The sequence below is a fragment of the Acanthochromis polyacanthus genome, chromosome 7 (genome assembly GCF_021347895.1).
Source record: "Acanthochromis polyacanthus isolate Apoly-LR-REF ecotype Palm Island chromosome 7, KAUST_Apoly_ChrSc, whole genome shotgun sequence".
NCBI lineage: Eukaryota > Metazoa > Chordata > Actinopteri > Pomacentridae > Acanthochromis > Acanthochromis polyacanthus.
The window spans coordinates 23,019,971-23,038,499 of record NC_067119.1 but is presented as its reverse complement, the minus strand read 5'-3'; the positions used below and the strand labels follow the sequence as shown (position 1 = coordinate 23,038,499).

Here is an 18,529-nt window from a genome sequence, read left to right as displayed (position 1 = left end):
AGCTCTGGACCTCTGTGACTCACACCCAGTCCACTGTGACATGCCACGTGTCACCTTTTGAAACATTAATGGCCCCAGCAGAGCGAGTGACTGAGCGAGCGGGTGATAACGGAGCTGGGCCGGCAGCTAGCAGTGTCCTGCCCCTGGTGCCACTTCCATCGAAACACCAGGTGGAAGACAACACTCTACATGTCCTGTTCCTGACTACTCTACTTTGACCTTATATTCTACAGTCCTGTCATCTTATTTATTTGTTCGTGCATGATTTGTACTGTAACTCCTACTGCTGTAAGGCTGGCAGGTGCTCACGTTTCAGTTGTGGACGATGCAGCTCAGGGTGGGTTGAATATGACAATTAATCTTATTGTCACAAGATGCCTTTTGATCTTACACCGTAAGAATGAGGCTTGTTTTTTTTCTATATTTCAGTATGACTGTGTAAATGTCAACATGGTATTTAGAGCCCAGGGGAGTGTTTTCTCCTTATGTCGTCAGAGAATCGGATGTGTGCTCGTGTCGAGGTAAAGAACCTGACATCGCACTCACCGGTTTGTGAGGACTAAGAGCGCTGTCCGTGTCTCTGGGTTCAGCATCTGTTGTCTGACAGATAGCTTGGCATGACAGCATGATGCGATGACATCAGTGGAAAACTTTTCGGGGAGGGGACGGGAGGGGGGTCCATGATATGGCAGTTCATGCAAGGTTTTGGCCACTCTTAGTAGAGAGAGGGAGAGAGACGGAAACAAAGACAGGATGGAGGGGAAGAATCTTTTGATATTCAGTTTCCCTGGTGCGTCCTGGGAGATATGATTTCAGGAAATCCAAAACTATCTATCAATATCTATTCAACCCTATCTCCTCTCCCGGTTGTAAAGAGAAAAAAGTGAAGGGCAGTGCAATAGATAAATATCATAAATGTATTTTATGCATTACAAACATATATCTTTTTCTTTGAAGGCCCTCTTTTTAAAGGGTCTTGATGCTTATAGTGAGCATCTTTATCATTGTACTCAGAGCATGTATTCATTCTGCAGTCATTTTGTACTTTTTTGGCCCACTTAAGTGTCAGAAGAGAATAGGCAAACACACAGTTAATCAACAAACTGAGATCGTTAGCTACCAGCTGGGCACAGTGCTGGCAGTATTTCCTCTCTGTAAAAAAATAAAAAATAAAAAAATAAAGCTTTGTCAATACAGATCTCCAAATAATACACACAGTCGCAGAAGACAATAAAAGAAATTTCAATAAAAAACATGCAGTGTTGCTCACAGAGGGAAGCTGGCAGTGGCACATATTCTCTGTTTCCCATACAACCAAAGAGCTTGCACACATGGCTTGGAAAAGAAACCAGGTGCAGCTCACTGGAATTAACTCACTTTCACTGCTCTAGTTTTGATCCAAACAATAGAGGAATAGAGGCTGTTCTATTTTGACATTATGGGCACTTGTATGCTTGTGTTACTCATGGTACTGGTCTCACAGATATATACTTGCACATACTCTATCTACAAAAAGACAGAGAGAGAGAAACACCCCAATTACGAGGTGGACAATTTTTGTGGCTTAAGTTGAGCCCATCACTATTTCAGTGCTCACAAACAGCTTCAAGGACCATCAAGGAACCCATCTGTTATTTATATCAATAGCTTGTTATTGACCATGAGATGTGGTGAATCGGACAGTGCAGCTGAACAATGCATGTTAATGTCAGTAAGTGAAACTAGTGTGTCTTAGCCATTTTCTTTTTTGCTGTGCAATAGTTTTAGGTATGTGTATTTCTTTTCTGCAGAAACGGTGCACACATTCAGACCGTATGAAAGAGACGATTTAACGTGACACATGTTCCATGATGAGCCCCTGTGTGCTTTGATGTACAAGCAATAACTGATCTTCTTTACCGTTATCTGACTGAGACAGAGTATTTTCAGTTCCTTAAATGTGAGCCGAGCTTCTTTTTTTTCAGATTTTTTCCTGGTATAGTAGATGGACTGTTACAGGCAGGGGGTGTTGAACCATCAGCACATTTCACTTTCCTTTAATGCTGTTTCCTTGAGCCTTAAACCCTTTTAAAGAGGAAAAGCTATGAAATCAGATTCCTATTTATTTCTTCATTACACATGAACGCATCGAGGGTGGGGGAAATTGTGCCACTGCTAAATTATTTCCAAGGTTTGTTTTAATGTATATGTGAACATAAATCTCTAATCATCTTATCCTGTGAATAAGAACAATTATTCTACATTGCTTTTGGCTCAGCTATTCTTTATCTGCTAATGTTTTCTTTTCTCATCTCCTTCTTTTACCCAGGTGACATTTACAAAGCGAAAGTTTGGCCTGATGAAGAAGGCGTATGAGCTGAGTGTGCTGTGTGACTGTGAGATTGCCCTGATCATCTTCAACAGCACCAACAAGCTGTTCCAGTACGCCAGCACAGACATGGACAAGGTCCTGCTTAAATACACTGAGTACAATGAGCCCCATGAGAGCAGGACCAACTCTGATATTGTGGAGGTAAGTTACAAGAAAACACAGACTGCATGCACACACAGATGCACAATCGCACACACACTGACACGCACACTCATGCAAACGTGCAAGTGGACAGATGGTTACAGCATTTGTGACTCATTCGGCAACCCTTACTTCTCTCTTTTAGTCTTCACACCTAACATAATGTAAGAAATAATTGCTCCCATAGTTTGTCAGGCCCTCCCTCCCCAAAGGGTTCAGTACCATTATCAATCACTTTCAGAAAAAGTATTTGAAGACTCACAATATGTCATTAATTTCAAGAAAAAGTGTTTATTTAAATTGCCTCCTTGTGTTGTCCACACTTTTAACATGACAGTGGTAGCCTATCATTGATCTGGGCCTTTCAGTCTGTCCCCTGTGGTGTATAATCACCACCCCCTGCCCTTGGTGTCTTGTCACCATTGATGTGCCTCTAACAGGAGGATGTTGATCTGACTTGCTTTGGACATGTCGCTAGAGTGGCTCAAGGCGATGTTAAACAGCGCTGTCAGGCCAGCCAGTAGGCAGGTAGATAAAGCAGGAAATGACGCTGGCACCCTCCTGGATCCTTAAGCTCTCAACGTGAACCCGTTATGCAACATTCACTCTGGAGCTCTGACCTGGTGGGCCACACACAGACGTGAATGCATTCATGTAGAGTTTATCCCTTTCTCTGCTTTCCTCTCTCTTTCTTTCCTTCATTTACACTCACACTGTGTTTTCAGAGTCAGGCCCACAAAGTAATGTTGAATAAAGTAATGTTGCAAATCCCGATTACATCATATTGGAAATTCTATACACAACATATTTCAATCACATTTGCTCGTCATTCAGCATTTTAAATCTGTTTATGTTTCATGATTCAGACTCTACCCGCTGCCCCACTGCCCTTAACTGTAACACAAGTGAAACAATTATTAGAAGCATAACCTGTTTTTTAAATTATTTAAAATTAAGCTTGTTTTTTTTGTAGAACATCGAGTATGGCAGTAGATGCACATCCAGATTAGAATTCAAAAGACACTGGCTACAGCAGAATGTTAATTTGTTTCGTCTATTCTGTCATAATTCATGCATGAAGCTATAAATCTGTTGCTGTGGAATCAACACCTAAAAACATCAAATGTACCAGAGGAAACATGGGGATCAATGAGATGTAATGGATTATTGCCATACACACTCCTATGGGCTGGCTCGTCCAACACCAGATCAAACAACATGGGACATATTTTTTATCTTTTCATATGGGTGCTGCTGGGCTTGTTACCACAGGTGGACAGATCCACTGGCAACTTGCCTGCTTTTTCAGACAGCAGCTGACCACTCACCTTTTGAATTCACACACTAATATCAAACACCTTTGGCTTTAAAAGATTTTGCCTCACATTATTCCCATCCTTTGTACAATTACCTCTTTCATTCTGGTATATTTGCAGATTAAAAACAATGTAAATAAATGCATTATAACGTATTGCAAACTTAAGAGGGGTTTGCTGATGTCATTATTGCTTTTGTTCCACCGCCATTACCATCTGGTGCAGGTAGATATGTAGTGTGTTGATGTAGTTCATACATTAAGTGGTACAGCACTCAACATATGACGAACCTTAATGATGAAAACAAAGAGAATGGACTCGGTGCATTATCACAGACTATATCGAGAAGCATAACAATATTCACTTTTGCAGTTTGTGCTCGATTCCTGTCCAATAATTCACATTATTGAGTCTTTCTTTGAATTATTAATACTATCAAGGCTGTTAGCTCAGTTATTATAGGCTGTGCAACTTTACGACATTAAATAATTGGAAAAGCTATATGATGTGCGTTTATGCATTTATGATGTGTCTCCCAAGCTTAGTTTGAGTCCTATTAGAAATACTTGTGACTTGCTACGGTTTCTGCAAAATTAATCATACTCCAGTATATGAGAAAGGATAGAAAACAACCCTTTATGCATTATCCCATTTATAATAACCAATTCAGCATATACTCTTATCGCCAGTGTGGCTTTAAGCACTGGTGTCCTTTATTCATCAAGCCCTTCAGTCGCTGTGTACTCACAACTGCCCCAGCTGAACCCATGAAGAGAGTTGTCACATGTTTCAGCAGGTGCCTGTGATGAGAGCTCCCTGCTTTGAAGCTCTTTCTTTAACCATGTCTCCATTAGAGAGCAGAAGATGGCTAACGTGTAAACAGCTGTGTCAGGGGAAGATGCTAAAGAGCCTTGTGGGGGAGAGTGGTGTGTAGCACTGCCTACAATGTGATCCCTTGAGGACTCGGGCTCTGCACTCTCTGAGCGACTCGCAGCGGGAGAAATCGATCTGAAGAGGCCTTCAGCCTGAGCTGCGGTGTGCTAAAGGGATTGGCCGCAGGGCTGACACTAGCACGTTTAGCTTGGGTGGGAGGAGGGTGTGTGGAGAGGGAGGCAAAACATAGAGGAACAGCGGGGTCAGAGCTTTCCCGACGAGCCTTCGTGCTGCTGTTAAGCAACGTCACAGGTGCAGGAACGTGGGCGAGTTGTTGAGTTTGGGGTGGGGGGGAGGCGGGAGCAAAGCGGACATCCTGTTGAGATGGCAGAATGATGAGGAGGAGGTCAAAAACAAGATGAAAGGCTGGATTTAGGGGTGTAGATGGATTCTAGATCTCCCTCCCACCCCAACAACAAGATCTCATTTATGACATCTAATATGTGTCATATCAAATTTCTAAATTGTAGAGACTCCCGTGTTTATGCTGAAATGCATGCATCTCGCTTTCTCTATGGCTGCTGTGCCTGAAGGTGTAGTGGGAGGAGAAGCAGAGGTAGGGGAGCGGAGCTCAGAGTGTGGGCGGCTGGCATAGAGGCCTGCTACATTAGCAATAAAGCTCTATGTAATTAGCATGTCTTTGGTTGATAATTAGCGTTGTTGAGAGAGTGGCACTGAGAGCGTTGCACAGCCTCTCTAGCAACAGCATGTTTACAAGAGGCTGGAGGGCTTTTCTCTCAACCTCTCTCACTCCATTTCTGCTTTTCTCCTCTATCCAGTGTTTCATTGAACATACAGAATATCTTTTTTGTATGATTTTGAATGTATGTGTGGGTCAGTGGGTATATAGGTGTCAAAGACAGAGAAAGAGGGGATAGAAACAGAGACACAGAGAACGAGAGAGAGTGTAGTGGTAAAGTTCTTGATGACTCACTTGAAAACCGTCTCATCTGGGAATGACACTTCTACAAATATATGTGAAAGCAAAAGACTAACAAAACAAAGCCAACACTCTGAGCACCAGTGGTAAAACAAAAGAAGCATTACTAATACAAATGGCTACAAGTTATGACATTTTTCATTCATAATGCATCAAAATGAGAAAACCATAGCGTGAATGCAGTGGCAGTTTGAAACAAACTGGGGACGTGTTTTTTTAATGTTTTGAATGCCTCCATTTAATTCCATGCCATGTATCACACTGAAATCTGAACTTACAGAGACTCCCCTAGTGACTGCAATAAAAAATGCAACACACGCTGTTATCAACTCTCACATAAACAAGTAGGGAAGTCCACTTAATTAATGCTAAATGTTCAAAGAGACATCTAGGCTCATCATGGCTCTCATAGGATGATAAAAGCAAACACAGAGGTAGATCTTTCATCATTGGACGGCCATGTGAGGTCCAAGTGTGTCATCCTGGCAGGTCTACAACACAGTCTGAGTCTGGCTCCAGATAAAACAGTCAAACATGCAGATAGATTTCCTATACTCACTGTCTGCCAGGTCAGTTTCCTGGACATGTGAACAGCATTAGAGGAGAATCAGTAAGCTGTGTTGGGAAATGACAAGAGAATAGATCCATCTCTCCTTTTTCCATTGGTTTTATTTCTGCTGCTTAAGAACAATCACTTTGAGCCGTTATTGGTGATTTAGTATTCCAGTATGGGGGTTGTTAATTGCAATAGCACATGAAAGAATCCTTTCTTTCCCCTACGCGATGATTGCACATCTAGCCCAAACCCAAGCAGCGCTGGCTGGCTCTTGCTGTGATTGAATGGCCCCAAATCCAACAACACACTTGGGCTTTGCCAAATCCCTGTTCCACAATGTGCTTGTTTTCCCTACTGTTGAAACAAAGAACACAGGTTTGTGAAACAACTAAAGGGTTAGTGAGTGTGTTGTGATAGGGAGATATATCCCCTCACTGCCTTGAAATAAAACCAGAGTGGAAGGAACATTTGTGTGCGCTTTATGTGGAAACACAGGATGAGCTATTTAGCTTATATGCGTACATACAGTTCTGTGCTTGGCCTACGTGAGTGTGTTCTCACCATGGCTACGCCGCATGGGTGCATGTGTGTCTACGTACACGGCAACAATTGGCTCGAGCCCTGCAGAGCCAACGGCATTGTGATGACCTCAGCCCAGTCCGCACACTCAAGTATCACATGGAATGGCACATGGCTCTTGGTATTGACGTGCCTGCTTGCCTACCTGCCAGAGGAGTGCCGTTGGCCAATCCCATTTCCAGCAGATTAACCTAATCTGAAAGTTCAGCTCACCCTGTAATCTTAAACAGCAGCAGCAGCAGCAGGGACCTGATTCCCTACCCATCCTCAGTTCTTTTCTGCACCTTCTATTTTTCTTTTCTCTCCTCACCTAGAAGGAACTACTGAATGAGAGGGGGACGGGAGGGACAGAGGGATGGATGAGTGTGAGAAGAGAAGGAGGAAAGGAAAGAGGGATGGAGGGAGGAAGGCTGGTAATTATTTCCAAAGGTCATTCTGTTAATGACTACCTGCTTGGCTAATGAGATTCAGCAAAGCTCCCTGACCATGTTTCACTGCGTATGTTTCACCCGTGTGCCGAGATGTGTGAGAAGCACAGGTGTGATTTCAGCTCAGTGACAGTCCACTTGAGGGAGGGAGAATGTGAGGGAGGGGGGTGGCGGTGAAGGGGTGCAAATGAAGAAACATAAAGAGAAAGTACATTGAGCTGGTATTTTTGAAAGATAGCGTATCCATACCAGCTCACTGCATCCCTTGTGCAATGTTTCATTTGGCAATAAACCGTGATTTTCCATACATTCTAAATACTTCAGGACTAATTTGGTTGATTTCACTGTCACTTGCTGCAAAGAAAAAAAAATCCCTTCTTTATTAATTCAAATGCTTTTTTCTCTACTTCCTCATAATATTCTTGCAAGTCAACAGGACATGTGATCTCCCTCTCTGAAGTGCCAGTGTGCTCATGCTCTGCCTCGCTCCTGTGAAAATATTTTCCAGCATGTGTGCTATTCTATGTGCTTATTTGGTTTCTAAACATCATGGAGAACATTAGCCTTGAGGAGTTTTCGGTGTTGATCAGCTCACTGAATGACTTCTTCTCATGGCTCTCAAAGGCTGTTTAATGAGTTTGATCAGGCAACAGTATATCCTCTATTACTTCTACATGTGACAGCAACCAGGAGGAAAAAAAGGGAGTCATAGCTTATGTACTTCGGTTGTCAAACGCAATTTTGTCTGTCTTTGTGGTTATCGAAGAGGCTGCACGTAACATGGGGTGGAAGTAAAGGGGTGGGGTTGTCGCAGCATTTGTAGTGCCTCAGTGTTTACTTGTGACAAAGTGATCGACAACACGGCTTGTTTTTCCTGGTGACTGAGGATTAAAGGTTGAGCTGCTTTGACTGACTAAGTAAATTAACCTTTTGACATTGGTAAGCTTATAGTGTAGCAGTTTGTTAAAACAAAAACTCTGATGACAGTCTGTGTGCATGTTTTTGCACAGCGTCAAAAAGAAAATGCTAGTAAGTGTGTGGCGTTATGTGTGGGCTATGTTAATTAAGGTTGAAGAACTGGGAAAAAGAAACTGAACCCTCTCAACAACTTTTTCACACGTCTCCAGCGCATAATTAAAAATTACCACGTTAACAACTGTTTATTTATTTTAAAGAATTGTGTATGCACTCACAGGCAATCTTCTATCCACAGTCAGCTAGACATATATGCATTCAACATTCAGTGACGACGGTCTATGTGTAGACAACCCTCTTGAACTTTTAAGTTTCCAACACAAAATTGCCTGTTCCTCTTCATGTGTGCACTTTCAGCGATTATGCTTCAATGTCAATGGCAACATGTAATGAACTCACCACATAAAGCACGACCCCCAAAACAACCACCGATTTATACGATACAATCTTTTTCTAATAAATGCCTCAAAAAGTGGTAGTGTTCTAAAAATAGCGTGTGGTGAAGCTAAATATAGTTTCCTAGCCGGCTGCTCTTGCTTGGAAAGGACAGAAGAATAGGACTGGAATCGCTCGCTCTCTTTCAGTCTCCCCTCCCTGTCCTCCCAACAGGGTGGGTGGGGGTTGTTTTTGAACAGAGGAGTGAGTAAGCAAAGTGTCAGGGTATTCATTCCGCCTCTCTCTCCATCTGACGATCAACCAAGAAGAGTTGCCCTCGGCGACCACATGCATAAGACCATCGGTGTGAGACCCGACGGCGCCCATAAACATTTGATCCCTTGAATAAAGAAGTCCATTATTCAATTCTCTTGTTGATCTCCCCCCAAACTTCAGCAAACAGAGCTTTCCTGTCTGGTTGTTTAAAAAAAAAACTTTTTTCATTACAATTTCTGGAAAGTTATATGATCTGTGTCACCAGAATTAAGTACATTTTAATCAGCAGGTCTGCCAAAGATACAAGTGACAAACCCAGAGAGCCCATATGTCTGTGGCGCCAGAGCAAGTTTACTGAGTTTCTATTTTATAGACTATATGCCTTTTCCTGCCTTTTAAGAGAGGTTGAAAACAAGATGGCAGATAATCTACGATCTACGGGCTCAGCATTTTATTCCACATCAGATGCCCATTGACCAGAAAAGCAGAACCTCAGACAAGAAACTATACCACTTGGATCGCAGTCAGAGGTGTTTTGTGAGGTCAATACTGAAGCGGAAGTCTGAGGTACTCACACAACAACAAAAGGAGGTTTTAAAAATAGACTGTTTGAAATGTGCCAATATGTGGTCCCTGTGGTGAGGAGCAGTGAAAAAGGCAGGCCACTTCTGAGGCCACGCTGCCAAAAGGCAAGACTTTTCCACTACACAGCCCAAAACAATTCACGCCAGCCATTAAGATGAAATGATGCCTTGTTCTTTGAAACTATTTGTGGAAAATTCAGAATAATGAAGATCTATTTTTATAGATGGCATTCCCCGCCCTGCCTAGAGCTTCCCCCCCCTGGCTCCACCTCCTCTTTGCCATGATTGCTGCTTTGGGCTGGGTGTGGAAACTCAAGGTCACAGTATAGAGGTCAACCGGCTGGTCATTGTTACTCAAGGCCTCCCTCAGGCTCCCTTTTCCTGCTGTGGCACCACGCGATAAGAGACAGAGAGACAAAAGACGCTAAGTGACGATTAGCGGTGGTGCTGGTGTGTGGTTGTGTGAGGGGCGCTCGAAGGGGATTTTGCCCAGTTTCACAGTCTTACTCTTTTTCACCTTAAGAGAACTGGAGTTCTTTAACTAAAACTACAGTGTTACTATCACAAGATAACTCTTACGGATGAAATTTAAAGCATAAGCAGGTCATAAGTACTTGCATTGTGTAAGAGAAATGTATTTAAAGCAATGCTGTGAGTGGAAAACAGACAAATTGATTCTGATGTTGCATCACAAATACATTTAGACATATTCTCATTTCTCTCATTTGAATCAAGAAGTATTACACAGCTGGAGAGTAGATGGGATGAAAGATGGTTAGGTTAAGGGTGCAGACATAAGTGCCCTCTTCATCCAGTTTCACTGAGCTGGCATTGTGTCTCATAATGTCTCTCTGGCTAATTATACAGTGTAGTGACAAGTCTGAATGACCACTTTGTTCCTGGGGCCGGGATGCTGCTGTAGCAAACAGTGTTGGATTCTGACATGTGCTTAGTGTGTGTCTCTTCCATATGGGAAACACTGCACCATCTGGTATTCTGCTGCGTACTGGCTAGCTAAGATTGTGCGTCTGTGAGTAGGCTCTCGTCTGCAGTGGGCTCTTCTTAGTAGTGATTTTAGCACATGCAGCATCACAATGGCACAGTTTGGAGAAATGTGGAGGAACCTTGTTGCGCACAGTACCCTTTCTCTCTGTCTCGCTTTCTGTCTCTCTCACTTACTCTAACACTTTCTTCTCCATTTCTTTTTTTTCTCACTCTTTTTTAACGTCTAGTCAATCTAGTAGTCCCTAGACAGCTAGTAATCACACAGTTAGCCAGCGTTATTACTGAACACACCACCACTTTGCCCAGGGATGATGGATCCCAGGCGCCAGTCTCTGATTCCTGATTATAGTGCAGCAGGGCACCAGGAGAAAGGGGCTTCAAAGCCACTAAATCACTGAAAAGTCATTGATGCGATAGTCGCCCAACCAGTGCATAGGGATGCACAGATGATGACTAAAAAAAAAACAGGCAGGGACACACTGTGATTAGGGGTCTCATTCGTCAGATTGGTAACCTACAAAATCAACCATCTCCCCCTCAAATCATTCACACACATACACACACACACACACACACACACACACCATGTAGCCATCATCCATGGGCATGCCCCTCGACATGGTCCTGGCATGTTCAAACCACGCTTCATGAAACTGTGGCCCTCTTGCCTTTGGTCTGCCATCTGCTTCCAATAAACTAAGCCAGCCTGATCCCTCTGATGTTCCCTCCACTCAGAAACGCAGAGAGAAAGAAAGAGTGAGCGAGAGAGACAGAGTGTGAGGGAGAGAGAGGGAAAAATGAGAGCAAGTCAGAATGAGGCAGACAGGCCAAAAACGAAATAGAAATAAGGAGAATAAGAGCACATCTCAAACATACTATTACCCCTTCCCTGCTGCCAGCATGGCCACCCTGATTGTGCTTATAGTGCATTGGTGCTGGGAGGTCCTAATCCACAGTGGGTCCACTTCATGACCATCTCCATCTTATTTGTGAGGGGTGGGGACAAGGTTTCCCTCACCCCTTCTGACGCTAAGCCACATTGCTCCTTACCAGTCTGCCATGGCAAAATTAAGTTTGTCATTTGGTTAAAACAAGCACGCTCCCTGTGGTTTTCTAAACTTTTATCACCCATTTCCCCCAAAATGATCATGATGTTAATCTTAGGTTTGTAAGCTGGTTAAAGATTCTTCAAAGAAACAGTACTGTGTGTTTTTTAGGTTAACCCTGCAGTGTTCCCTTGAGATTTTAGCACACTATAAGGCATCAATAAGGGCTATATAATTACTGTAGCTCCTAGGTTTAGATGACATTTTCTTTTTGTGGGCCCACTTTGTGCTTTGTGATTCTGTTTTAGGTCCCAAACCAGCACTGAAAAGTCAGTGAATGTAGCCACACCCAGCCTTCATAAATGGTCACACAATGGGTTGTAAAATCTGTGAAATTCATATACTGTCATGTCTTCAAGAAGAAAGTCTGAGTAAGTCTGTTTCCCTACCATTTTCAGCAATGCAACAAACAGAGGTTGAGACCCTGCTGTACAAAAGAGTTAATTCCAGTGTCATTTTATTATAGTTTAATAGCACAGCAATCATGATTAACCATAAGTGGCACAGTTATTGATGCTGTTACACTGTGCTTGTCTGTCAAGAAACTTGTTTTCCACCCACTGCTGAAATATGCTGCAAAACCATAAACTGGTCCATTTATGGAGGGAAAACTCCTGCTACTATATTATCCTCTGTCTTGGTTTTGCCTACAATAGCATGTGTATACTGAAGATCACACAGTGTTGACGGAGATATAAAAGCCCTATTATTAACTGACTGTTTTGTGGAGGGTTTTTGCACTGATGCTGTCAGTCACTGGGTTGAAGACATTGAGAAACATTCACTGGCCTGGCTGTCGCCAATAGCCATAAACACAATATTGAATGTGTCGTACCCTTCAGCCACTGCCAAGATAACTGCAGAGGGGAATGGTCAGCAATGAAGCTCTTTCCAAACACAACCCATCGACTAGCCAGAGTCTATCAGAAATAAAAATGTACCCATCAAGCCAACTGTTTTGACTCAGCTTCTGCTGAGACGTGGTGGTAACTGGCGAAAATGTGGGGAAAGACAGAGGTAGTGAGACAGAGACAGACTGAGCAGCAGACTGAGACAGAAAGATGGGGGCAGAAAGACGGATAGAAGCATAGAGAGGGTGAGCAGGGTGGCAGAATGCCGAGCAGACGGATCCTGGTATGGCAGGAGCTCTGGGCAGGCGTCAGCTGTCCCTCGCAGACCCCCTGGGGCCACCCAGAATTCACACCCAAATACCCTCCACTGTTTTTCTCAAGAAGTTATCATCCACATGCAAACTATGAGACAAATATTTCTGGGGATTTTTTTTTCCCTGCAATTAAAACATATGAGAACTCCAAACATATGACAGTGTGAATCAGTTTCCTTGCTGTTCACTTATGTCAGTCGAGTGCATGTTATTTTACTGAGGTTTTCTCAGTGTAGTCCTGCAGCTCCTCTTAGACCAGCCCAGTCTAGGCCAGCTTAGCTGAGGGTGCAAAGCTGAAGGGTACCAATGAGACGGGTGTCTCAAGTATGTAGGACACCTTGTCTATGCTGTGCCTGCTTCACACAGGCCCTGTGAGTCATGAGGGAGCATCATGAAGAAGGAGTTTAATTAGGAGCAAGCCTCCAAAGGGGCCACAGAGAGAGACACAGAGCCAAGCAAGAAGACACAGCTTTTTTCTTTTTTGCTGTCTTTCCTCTTCGTCATACTTTTTCTCTTTCTTCCCTCTCACATTTACTGTACCCACTCTCTGTAACATACGGAGTGACTGTTCACATTGTCGCAGTTTGTGGCATCGTAGGTTTGTTTTTGTCTCTCTCTTCTCCCTTTTCCCACTTCATAGTATCTATTTGGTCATTTTATTCTGTTATGCTACAGTGTAGCATGTAATGTGTGAGTGCTGTAAAGATAATATAATTCAGAGTAAAAAAAATAAAGTGAATTCACCTAACAGCAGCAATAAAAAAAATACTATGCACTTAAATAATGCTCTTTATTGTGACAGCAATATTTTTAAAACATTTAAACATAAGCATTTCTTTATGAAATCAAACTGAATAATTTGAATGTAATGTTGAATATTTGGGTGAATATTTTGTGCATGAAATTCTTGGCACAAGTGAATTGTGCCAAAGTGTTTTTGTTTAATCCTCATCCTATTACCATATTCCCCAAAGACTCTATTTTCATGCCAGGTCTTCATACCCATCCTCCTGGCTCTATAAATGTTAGGATAGCAGCTCTCTCTCCAATGTTTATTATTCTCTGGGTGATTTTAAAGTGTAAGGATGTCCCTTATATAATAATGATGTCACTGTCTAACAGAAGTCTCGTTTGGCAGCAGTCGGTAGCTCTATAGAACTATGAAATACATAACAAATTCAAGGAGCAGACAGGGCAATGGGCTTTGGGAGAAGGGCAAAATACATAGGATGAAGAAACTAGGGCAGTAGGGTGGTGAGGTGAAAAGCACAAGAGCGAAAGGCCCTTCTAAGGCTACATGTGCTCTCCAACAGATCCGATTGGTTGTTGGGTTGTGTGTCAGCTTTTGGCAACAGGTGCGATGTCTCTAAACAGGTGGGCATAACTGGGAGGAGTGACATAGCATCCTCGTACCACACCCTATATATGCTGAGCCCTGATGGAAAGCTAAGCCTGGGCCACATGCTTCATAGTCATATAACACTCGCCCTGGCAGCCTGCGCCCCATCAACGCCCAGTGCAGCTATTGCCCAACCCCCTGCCAGACCACCAGCTCAGCTACCCCATATGGGTGTCACCTTTAGCCCAGCCCTCTTTCTCTTTTCCCAGCAACGCTCCCCTGCTACTCTTCCTAGAATGGAAGTGAATCTCTCATGCACTCTGTGCTGGTGGCAGTAGGTGGAAATCTGTGCAAGTTGGAAGAAGTTGTTGTTTTTTTTTTCTTGCATGCATTCTCATGTGAATAGAAAAAGGCCAGTGGTTCAGCTCTTGTCAGTTCGATATGATGCATCGCCAAGGCCAGAATGAAACTACGCAAAAGAAACAGCAAAAAGTTTTACATCTCACGCCTTTGCCAAAAAAGACAGCATGCTAAACCTCTGCAACCCCTTTGTTCTTTTGACTCATCCTCCTCAGATAGAGCAAGAGTGCCTGATTCACTGTAGGTCTGTTGGAAGTCAGATCTCCTGCATCGCCTTGGTTGATTTGTTTGGTGTGATTTCCTGAAGACTGTCAAAGATATGAGAGATGCTTTCAAATTCAGAATTCCAGATTTCCACTCTTGGGGCCAAGTGAGGATTCAGAGAGAGAAAAGGAGAGCCAGCAAATGTTGACACACTTACAGTAGCTGCCTCGCCACGAGACGCCTCAGGAATCAAACAGTTATCACACACACAAAAGAAGCCCTCTAAGTTCACTAAAACCACACTCAAAACAGGCCTTTGTTGTGCTGACATGAGAGATGACTGGATTTTTATTTGTTTTCTAAGCAGCCAGATCGCTCCCTGTCACTTCTGCTGCTGGTTGTGATGGAGTAGCTAGCACTCGTATCTCTTCTGTGAGTGAGCACTGACGGAGACAAACAAATGAGAGGAAGAAGTTCACTAAGATTAACTTATCTTAGCATCTATCTTCCTCCTTTCTCCTGCTCAGCGTCTCTTTCTTTTTTTCTTGACTCTAACACCCACTCTCACACACCCACACATGCACACACAAACACAGACTCATTCCCCTCTTTCCCCTCCCACACACTGACACACACACACACACACACACACACAGACACACACACACTTGATCAGCATCAAATACAGGGTGTGCTAAAGTAAATTTAATTACGTCTGTCTGATATGGAGCTTCAGATGAAAGTAGGAGAGCGCAGTGTGAAGCGACGACTGCACAGACAGGAGCAGGCCCGTGATATTCCTCCTGTAGACTAATCTCCCTTTATTAAAGCCAGGAGGAGAGAGAGAAGGGAGGGGGGTTGGGGGAGGGGGGTGCAATGGAGGGGGGGGGGAGGCGGAGAGGAGGAAGAGGGGGGTGTCTTTGATGAGATCTCTAACTGTCAGCTACTGTACTTTTCTTCTCTCGCGCTCCGTCTTTGTCTCTCTCTTTACGAGGCAAATGAACACAGCACCTATCGTTGCATGCCTACTTGCTCAAGCAAACATACCCTCGTGCTATCACACACAGTAATGTGCTCTGAAACTTATCCCTGTTGTTAAGATTGTCAACAATATCTAAAAAAGGACAGAGGCAACTCTCTCTCTGTCTCTCTCCTTCTGTCGCTCTCTTTGTCTGTGTCTCTCCTCCAGTTTGGAGGGAGTGGTGAGCGAGTGGAGAGTGTGCTTTTTCCGCCTGTCTGCTTTATTCTGGCCACTCTAATGGGGGCAGGTGGCCATCAGGTGGCCAAAACAGAAACTACCACATTTTAAAAAAGCACATGTACCACAGCCATGAACTCATGCGCTTCTGCTGTATTATAATTCTATTTCACGGCCCGCTGATGATTATGGTTATAAAATGTGTTTTACTTTTACGACTGTTCCCTTTGCTGTGCAATTATGAGGTTTCAAGGTCCCATTATTTGTCATTTCGTGGAGATTGTGATCATTTGTTATGTCTTGTTATTGGATGTGATTGAATCATTTGTGCCATTTTGAATGTTTAGCTTCATGTTTACTTGTACACAATACCACCAGCGTATCCTCGCATTGGCCCATGTTGATAGAGGTTAGAATGGAGCCAGCCAAAATGAGTCATTGGAAAGGTTAAAGATCGGTTTTAGAAGGGTTTCTAAAAATTTTCTTGTAGAAAAAAGGCACTTGGAAAATGGATTTATCTGTAATAAATTAAGATACAGTTCTTACAGTAAGAAGTCTTAAAGTGGTTTTCCAAACAACCTCTAATTGGACTTGTAATTTGTACAGACTCATTCTAAAAGGTAGCTCTCACACATCATCATCATTTGTCTTCCCAAGCTGTTCACCTGGGTTTCTGTTCCCTACCCGAAAGCCCTTCAACTACATTGTGCAACTGCTCTGTTTGCAGACATTGAGAAAGAAGGGCCTAAACGGCTGTGACAGCCCAGACCCCGACGCAGATGACTCGGTTGGCCACAGCCCCGAGTCCGAGGACAAGTACAGGAAAATAAACGAGGACATTGATCTGATGATCAGCAGACAGAGACTGTGTGTAAGTACTTCTCGTTGAACCCAGAGTCTTCCTCTCACCTTTCTTTCCTCTCTTTCCCCTTTTGTCCCCTTTTACTTTCCGTCGCTTCATCCTTGTCTCCTTGTTACCGTTCGTCTATTCATACCACCCGTCCCTCTGTCCCCTTCATGTCTGTGTCTCCCTACGTCCTCTGTGGTTTGGGACCTGGCAGGCTTTGAGCAAGAAGGAGAACAAAGGTGGCGAGAGCCCGGAGCTCGAGTCTACTCTCATCCTCACCCCACGCACTGAGGAGAAATACAAACAGATTAACGAGGAGTTTGATCACATGATAAAAACCCATAAGATACCTGTAAGTACTGGGTCCATACTTTGGCGCATCCTCAGCAGGCTAACAAAATGCTGACTGGCAAGTAACTGTTGAGCTAACCCGGCTAACCACCATTGTTTGGCACTAGACTAATTACACAAAGTGAGAGTGAGAGTCAGACCAGAGTGACATTATACTGTGTACTTACAGTGAAGAAATTACAGTACTTGGATTTTGCTTGTTTACAGTTGAAAGAGGACCCTCTAATTTGACATAAGTGTAACCATAACTAGCAGGCACTTTTGCTATATTAATTGCAGACTTTCTCTTATGACAAATTTCAACCTTTCTCAGTTCCCACCTTGAACCCACGCTACCCATAATGCCTTGCCTGGCTCTCAGGGGAGGTGTGGTCTGCATGCGCTTTTCCTTTTCCTGCACCGAAAACACAGTGCTCAGTCACCCGCAACAACGGGGACAGAAGCTGTGGCGATGAAACAGCAGCAGATATTCACAAAGTCTTCAGCATGTCTCCGTACCTCACAAAACTCAATTATCTCCTGTCCTTACTGCAATAATTGAAAGCAAAGTTTTCAGTAGCTCTTTGTTAGTGGACGTATATGTCAAGACATGTCAGCTGCTTAATTTATATTATGTATTGTTAATTTTACAGAAGTATCAAATCTAAAGCCAGCTGCCAGAAACCACAAAACAGAGGCTTCTTTCTATGTAAACTGAGCCTGCCCCCACATTCAGAAAGCGCCATATTGGAATGGTTAGTCCTCTAGACTGACAGAGAAAGAGATCATTCCTCAGTAGATAATTCAGAGAAGAACTGCAGTGTCTAAGCCATGTGGAGCAGGAGGAGATGTGGTTAGAAACAAGGCAGGGGTTGGTGAGCTGGGCTGGCGTGTCGGGGTGGGGTGGCTTTGGGATGGGAGCTGGGTGGGGATGGGGGTGGAGCTGGGTACCGGTGGAGTGGAGGGGGGTTTTGCACAAAACAAGTGGCAGTTCAGCGTGTGGTCAGGGTGGCTGCCAAGCACTGGGCCTCTGGATTGCAGGGGACTGTTGAGGGGACTGTGGGGAGAGGCAGAGGAGGAAGATGAATGAAAACAGGAAGGATGGCACCAGTTAAAGGACAGCTTACAGACGGGGCCCTTACACCCCAGCAATAGGGTGTGTGTACACGCAAATGTGCTCACAGAGACAGCTTCCACACTTTTCGAAAACATTGCGAATCATTTTGGGTTGAAAAACTCCAACAAGGAATCGGAGATGGAAGAAATTACAGGGTGGGTGGGGATATATAAAACCGAACCAGAGACAGCCCTTCACCGATTATAAAAGAAAGCATCCATAGGTTTTGGCTAGCCCGCTCTTGTGTAAAGTTGCAGCTAAAGCGAAATACAGAGAGGCCCGCGATGAAATATGGTTAAAGTCACCCTCTTTGCGCATTGAAATAATATTTGGCCTGCTAGCAGAACATTAGCAAAGGAGAGAAAATCAGAAAAGCTGATGTAG

The 18,529-nt window shown here is 43.6% G+C and overlaps 1 protein-coding gene across 13 annotated transcripts in view; it reads left to right on the top strand.

Moving 5' to 3' along the window:
* Positions 1–18,529, top strand: part of mef2cb (myocyte enhancer factor 2cb) — a 63,511-nt gene that overhangs the window by 31,865 nt on the left and 13,117 nt on the right. For 12 of the 13 annotated variants that reach the window (XM_051950417.1, XM_022192789.2, XM_022192804.2 and 9 more), the window contains 2 exons: positions 2,309–2,512; positions 16,579–16,722. In XM_051950417.1, the coding sequence (XP_051806377.1) occupies positions 2,309–2,512; positions 16,579–16,722 (348 nt within the window). The remainder of the gene's footprint in view (positions 1–2,308; positions 2,513–16,578; positions 16,723–18,529) is intronic. The other variant, XM_022192842.2, reaches the window with a different exon arrangement.